Source organism: Lactuca serriola, chromosome 8 (genome assembly GCF_051521515.1).
Source record: "Lactuca serriola cultivar US96UC23 chromosome 8, Lser_US96UC23_V15, whole genome shotgun sequence".
Lineage (NCBI taxonomy): Eukaryota > Viridiplantae > Streptophyta > Magnoliopsida > Asterales > Asteraceae > Lactuca > Lactuca serriola.
This window is the reverse complement of record NC_136415.1, coordinates 287,408,507-287,416,017: the sequence shown is the minus strand read 5'-3', so window position 1 is coordinate 287,416,017 and position 7,511 is coordinate 287,408,507. Positions and strand designations below refer to the sequence as shown.

The 7,511-nt window shown below is 33.7% G+C and overlaps 1 protein-coding gene across 1 annotated transcript; it reads right to left on the bottom strand.

Annotated features, from left to right (window-relative positions):
- Window positions 1-3,797: 3,797 nt before the first annotated feature.
- On the bottom strand, window positions 3,798-4,700 carry LOC145068160 (uncharacterized). The gene has a single exon (XM_079015137.1). The coding sequence runs from the start codon at window positions 4,698-4,700 to the stop codon at window positions 3,798-3,800; it is 903 nt and encodes a 300-aa protein (XP_078871263.1).
- Window positions 4,701-7,511: the final 2,811 nt, after the last annotated feature.

The following is a 7,511-nucleotide window of genomic DNA, read 5'->3' as shown; positions in this document are numbered from 1 at the left end:
CTAAGCATTTATGCTTACAGTGTTGTGTTATGTGTTTTAGGTACCAGTGAGGATCGCGGGAAGACGTCGGCATGATCAGTACACACATGAGGAGCTTTTACATATTATGATCTTGGGATGTGTTGTTATGGATTGTTATGTGATACAATGACATTTTATTATAATTATGAATGAAAAATGTGTTTTTAAAATGTGAAAAATTATTTGAAAAATTTGGGTGTTACATGTTGATGAAATATCATTATTTTATGCTAAAATATCTTTTTTTTTTTGTTAAAATATCATTATTTTTTGCCGAAATATCAGAAATTCTTTCCGAAATGTCATACGTTATTAAATTTTCAATATTAAAAAACTATTTTCGGATTATAAAATCAGTTTATTTTAATTTTTTAATATCTGCAGCAGCATGCATATGTTAAAAAAAACAAACACGTTTCTTATTACAGTCTGCAGCCGTTTGGTCCACCTCTTCTATTGTAAAGGGTTGCAGAGCTGGTTCGCAGACTTTATGAATTTTTGCTTCAAAAAAACAAACAACACCTAAATGAACACAATATAAAAAGTTAAGCGACTAAATGAGCACAAATCCAAAAGTTAAGTGACCAAACCAAAAGTTAGGTGACTAAATTATCACAAATCCAAAATTTTGGTGATCTTTTAAAACTTAAAATGAATTAAGTGATTAAATTACAAATATTTTAAATTTCATATATATATATATATATATATATATATATATATATATATATATATATATATATATATATATATATATATATATATATAGTAGTGGTGTACCCGTGCGATCTAGCGGTGGACATTTTTTCTCGGCAGACAATTCTCAAAAAACAATTAGGTGCTGTTTGTTTTGGAAGTGGTTAAATGTTTTTTGTCTTTTTCTAAGTTTGCGGAAGAATACGTGCACTTGCGAAACGTCTACCCGCCAGAAGGGAAAAGTGTTCAAAAAGTACTTTTGTAGAAAAACAAACGAGGCCTTAGTTTTCTTTTGGCGACACAATTTCTTCCCGCCTTTTTCCGAATAGCTCCGTGTCAAATATTTCTTTTTGACGCATTGTTTCTAGGTATGTGCGTAGCCACGTAAAGTTATTTTACGTTTATATTTAATCGATTAAATATGATGAAGAATAAAAATCTTACCCACATATGAAATGTCCACTTAAGACATATTTGGATTAGAATTAGAATAAGAATGAAGTGTATGAAAGGGATGTTTCCTTTATTTTTTATGGGTCACACCACTATTTTCTTTATTTTTTTTCCCTTCACCTAAAACCAAGGAATGGATGGGAAGCTCCCCTCACTATTTCTTTTTGAATTATATTTCATACATATATTATACTCATTTTGTAGTGAATTAAAAACCATGAATTTTGATATATTTTTTAGTAGGTATATAATTTTATAAATATTAAAAAAATTTTTAAAAAAAATTAGCGTTTTTCAACTATATTGGTTTTTGTTATTAGTTTTTGCAGTTTTTTCAATACAACTGTTTTATTAATTTATATTTCAGTTTAGTTTTTTCACTTCCTCGTTACAGATATGTAATTTGAAAATTTTAATTATTAAAATATAAATATATATGTAATTTATATGTATATCAAGATTGTTTTAAATATTAAAATATAATATAATATTAGGTATCTTTTCTAATTATGCTTTTAAAAATAATAAACATGATATCTTAGTTATTATTTTTATTATATTATACAATATAACTTTTTACATCAATATATTTTATAACAAATATTGATTAGATTTTATAATAATATACTGAATATCGATTTAAACAATTTAATTTTTCAATTCTTATTAGTATTTAACTATATTATGAAATATACAATATAAGTAATGAGGATGAAGGTTTGAATTAAAAGATTTTTTTTACATTAATCATTTGTATTCCTTTTTCTAACCAAATAATGAAAAAATAACATGAGCTCTTAAGAAAAATAAAATGGAAAAACCTTTACATGATTCAAATTTGTATGGATAAAGCTTTAGAATATTTTTTTCGACAAAAAAACAAATCATCCTAAAAAAATGAATCATAGAGACCTATTTTCATGTTTTCCTTCTTAATAATTTGTTATTATCTGTTTATTTCATTTTGTTGCTTCGAAAAAACAAATACAAAAAAGTCACTTCTCATAATTTCACGTAAGAATCATTCTCATTGGATACCTTAAGCTTTTAAAAAAACTAATCACATAATATATCATATACGAAATTAAATTTGCAATGATATTAAAATGTAGCTTATAAATAATGGAAATACCAAAACGGTCTATTCAATTACGATCCTCCAAACAGTGTTATATGTTTTAAAATTGAAAAACAATCTTTATATATTAAAAAAATTGTTTAAAAATATTATTTTTCAAGTTACATGGAAAAAATATAACAAAATGATTTCTAGTTTAATGGTATCACATGTTGCTCTCTCTTCTTGATGTTGAAGGTTCAAGTCTTGTTGGAGAAGTATTTCTTTAGGAGAAGTATAACATGCTTTTATGATTCATTTCTAGAAATAGAAATCAATATATATTAACATAAAATGTAAAATTTGAGAGCCAAACTTATAAAATTTGATATTTGCATTTTTACCGTTACAGTAAATTACTGAAATCATTCTTATGGTTTGATCAAAATTGCACGTTTTGTCCCTAATATTATTTTTGCACTCGGATCTGTGGTTTGATTTTCTTGTGTTTTTCGTCCCTATAGTTTGGTTAAAATCGCACGTTCGGAAATGTTACTATTCATTCTTTCCATTATAAGTTGGACCTTACATGGATTGTGCTTTAGAACTTGGATTTTATTTAACTCTTATTTCAATATTAAATATTATTCTAACTTAAAAACATATAAAATGTAAACTTCATATTTTCTTAATTAATATTTCCCATGAAGACATTCATTATGAACTGCTTAATTTTTAATTATCGTATTACATATATTATATATTAGTCATTACAACAAACACATGCATCGTTTTATGTAGTCATTTTGTATTTTTATCTACTATTAAAAAGAAACAATGTTTTTTACTAAAGAGTCATTTTTCAAATATGAGCTTTATTTGTTCAGCAATAATTTGTATAACCTTATTATGTTATGTTATATGTAATATTTTCCTATCATGTATGTTTATTTAAATCAAATGTATGAGTTTCAAATGGTAAAAAAATTATTTGGTAAGTATATGTTTTTTGTGGACATATAAGATTAAATATACTTGTATTTGTTACATATACTGCTCAAGCCACCCAACATAAGTTTTGAACGAAACAAAAATGGTTAAATCTGGAAAAACATAAAAAGAATTAGTGTGGAATTACATAAGTCACCAAACTAAATGGACACATAGTTAAAGACATTTTGATAACACTGTCCTTCAAGCTTCTTGTTGCACTCTCCTCCAAAACTCTAAGAAGACTAGGTGTGGACAATTAGATGTAACATCATTTTGATAAATGGTGCCACATTACATGTCACATCATCAATGGTGTTATAACACCAAGTGGGGAAATGATCATCATGTTGTATCTTGTTATGACACAAACTTTTTTTTTTCCATTTTATAATTTATTTTTTATTTTTTTTTCGAATTTTCTTTTTTAATTTAGACAAATATTTTTTAAATATAACATAATAAATAAAACATAATGTTTAAAAATTATAAATAACATATAATAATTTTTAAAGATTAAAATTAACATAGAGATTAAATTACACATAACATCAAAATTAAAAAAAAATAACATCCAAATTCAGAAAAAAAAACAACACGAATCGTTATCGTTATTGTTACCATAGAAGATATAATCTGTCAAGTGTTTTCGAAGTTGTCTGTGTTTATTTGCGTCCTGAATGTCAACAACGCGATACAAATAATCTGTTGTTCTTGGTTGAAACTGAACGTGTTTGGGCTCCGTTGGGATATAGTGTGCAATATTTCGCCCTTTATCTTCTACTACCATGTTATGCATTATGATACATGCATACATGATATATCGTAGAGTTTCTAAATCCAATGGTCGTGCTGCATGTTCGACTATATGCCACTTCGCCTTCAGCACTCCAAAAACACGTTCCACATCCTTACGTGCTCCTTCTTGTCTTCTTTTAAAAAAATGGTCTCGTTCTTCAACCGGGTGGCGGAATGCCTTCACGAATGTGGAATACTGATGATATATTCCATCTGCAAGGTAATACCCATATTTGTATTCGTTTCCATTCACCGTGAAAGGAGTATCCGGGGCCTTTCCATTCAAAAGATCGTTAAATATTGGCAACTGATCAAGAACGTTGACGTTGTTGTTGGAACCCGTAACCCCAAAAAATGCATTCCAAATCCATAAATATTGAGAAGCAACAGCCTCTAAAACCAACGAAGGTGATCCGTGATGACCACTTGCGTATTGCCCTTTCCATGCTACCGAACAATTTTTCCATTTCCATTGTGTGCAATCAAAGCTTCCGATCATTACGAGGAACCCATGGCGTTCTTCATGCGCCGCATACAATTCTTGCAGATCATGCAACGAAGGTTTCCACAAATACACGTCTCCAAATATTTCAACAACACCCCTTGACAATGTGTACATACTCTCCCTTGCGGTTCTTTTGGACATTCTCATATAGTCGTCCATGGTGTCGGGTGACTCCCCCATAGCCATCAAACGAATGGCTGCAACACATTTCTGCAATGTTGTAAACCCTCGTCTACCTCTAGCATCATATCTTAATTGAAAAAAATTCGTACCTAAACATAAATTAACTACAGTCTAAAAATATATTGCATATGTTGTAAAATTAAAGAAAAATGTAGTACATTTTTATTTATTTTGTATAAAAGTATAGTAAAGAAGCGATACCGGCTTTCCAAGGCATTGACGATTCGTAAGAACACATTCCTACTCAAACAAAATTTTCTTTTGAAGTCCTTCTGTAGCACCTGGTTCCCGGTACGTATTCCTTGTAATTATAATTCTTATTTCTTGCATTTTTGCCTTGGACTCGGAGAGTTGAAGGACCAACTCGCTGAGTAGAAGCGGGATGAGGCGCGGGGTCCAAGCTTTGGACTCGACGAGTCGGTCCCCGGACTCAGCGAGTAGACCCTATTTGGGCAAAAACCCTAATCCGGGTGTTTGCACCCTATTTAAACGCTCTAACTTGGCGTCCTTTGTCCCTAACACTTCCAGAGAGCTGTAGAGTGAAACCCTAGCCCCCATATTGTTCTTGAGAGTGTTCTTGGCTTTGTGAAGAAGGTTTAGAGCTTAGGAGAAGAAGGAAGAGGTTGAAGGGTGTAAGGAGGGGAGGTAGATCCGGAATCTTCACTGAGAGAAGCTTCCATTCAGGTAGAAAAGTTCTTATCTTGATCACTAGTTCACTAGATCCCCTTTTTGTCCCAAATTAGTGGTTTTCAAGCCCTAAAACCTCAAACTCCATGTATTTGTGCTCTATTTTCTGAAAGGACTTCAGATCTAGACCTTATGGACGTATTAGAAGTATAAAGTTTTTGTGGTTGAAGTGGTTGAGGTCCCCATTGTGTATGACCTCATTAAGAGCTTGGTTTTGCCTTTTGGAGCTTATAGGGCCATGCATGCACGTAAAGTTTGCAACTTTACGTGATAAGCTTGCCCTAGGAACATAGATCTATGGTTTGGAAGCGTTGCATGTCTCAAATTTGGTTTGTATGGGAAATGGGTCGAAGGGACTCGGCGAGTCCCAAAGTGGAACTCGGCGAGTTCTATGAAGGTGGCCTTAGACTCGGCGAGTTGGATGAACAAATCGGCGAGTCCTATGAAGATTTCCTGGAACTCGATGAGTTGTTCTTCAAACTCGGCGAGTCATATGAACTGTTACTGAGTAAGGGGGGTTTAAGTGTTGAAGGTCCAACCCTTCGCATCTACACGCAAAATTAGCAATTTAACGTGTAGCAATAGTCCCAGAAACCCAAATCCTCATAAAGGATGCGCTGATGAGGATTTGGAATCGAGTATGAGATCTGCCCATGGGACTCGACGAGTTGTTCTTGGACTCGGCGAGTCGGATCGCGAGTCGGTTCTATAATCCCAAGTAGTGAGTTGAGGGTGACTTGGTGAGTGGGTAGAGGGACTTGGCGTGTAGGACCAGGTTAGTAGGAGAAGGACTCGGCGAGTCTGTGTCATAACTCGACGAGTACAGTTAACTGGAAGTTGACTTTGACCAAGGAGTTGACCTTGGACCATGGGTGGGTCAGTCATTTGATGTAAGGGTATTTATGAGTGGCTAATCTATGTTTATGGATTTGTAGCCGGAGGATTACCGGTGCAGCAGCCAGACGTTCGACAGTTAGACTTTTGGTAGCTACTTTTCGAGGTGAGTTTCCTTCCAGTAGGAACAGGTCTAAGGCACCAAGGCCGGCCCGTATAGACGATATGATAGTATCGGAGAGCGGGCAGAGCCCGTATCTCTTAGTTGAGTCTGATGATGATATATGCTAGTGTGGTAGAATTGTTTATACTCGTTGTCTGTGTGATATTTGTATGTTATGGTTTAGTAGTGGAGTGTGGGCGAGGCCCGTATCTCCTAGATAGCGGAGTGTGGGCGAGGCCTGTATCTCCCAGTTAGCGGAGTGTGGGCGGGGCCCGTATCTCCATGAGTGTGGGCGAGGCCTGTATCTCCTAGCTGTTCCTTATATGATTGTATGATATGTGGTATTATGGGGGAACTCACTAAGCTTCGTGCTTACAGTTTAGAGTTTTGGTTTCAGGTACCTCTTCAGCGAAGGGGAAGGAGCTGGCACGGTAACGGCACATCTTACACACCCCTTGTTTTTCTGCACTATGAGATTGTTCTGGGATTTGTACTCTGACACTATGGTTGATTCCATGTTTTGGTTTTCAGACACGTAATATGTTTTAAGAAACGATATGATCGAATGTTGTTTATTTTCAAATGTTTTGCAAAATGTTTAATTAAAATGAAATTTTTGGCTGTGAAAATTGGGTCGTTACAAGTTGGTATCAGAGCCCATGGTTTGAGGGATTCGGACACACCCTCGGGGATGTCTGAACTCAAATCAAGGGATTAAAGGATTTCGAAAAAGAAAATTTTTTCTAAAGGATTAAGTAAAGAGTTTTACGAAAGAACGAAGTGTGTGATGTGTGCGACCGGTAGGGCTTAAGTAAGTACTCCCCAAAATACCCATACAAGTTTATGTTATATTTAACAATTTTAGTAGATCAACATGCTAGAATAGGACTAAGGATCTTGGAGTGATGCCTTACGTGCCTGCTTTATGTGCTTCAGCTTATGAGAATTGCATGCTAGTATTGAGTAGACAGCAGTAGGATAGCCTGTTTAGGTTATGCCTGACAGTATGAGTTTAGCACTGTATGCTAGATCAGTTTCTCTCTATGAGAACGAATTTGCTTGAGGTTGTTCCCTTTTTTCTGAATGCTGCTTGCTTTGTGCCTTGTGGGGCTCTGAGTGATGGG

Coding starts and splice junctions, on each gene's coding strand:
- LOC145068160 (XM_079015137.1), bottom strand. CDS start 4,700: ATGGGGGAGTCACCCGACACCATGGACGACTATATGAGAATGTCCAAA.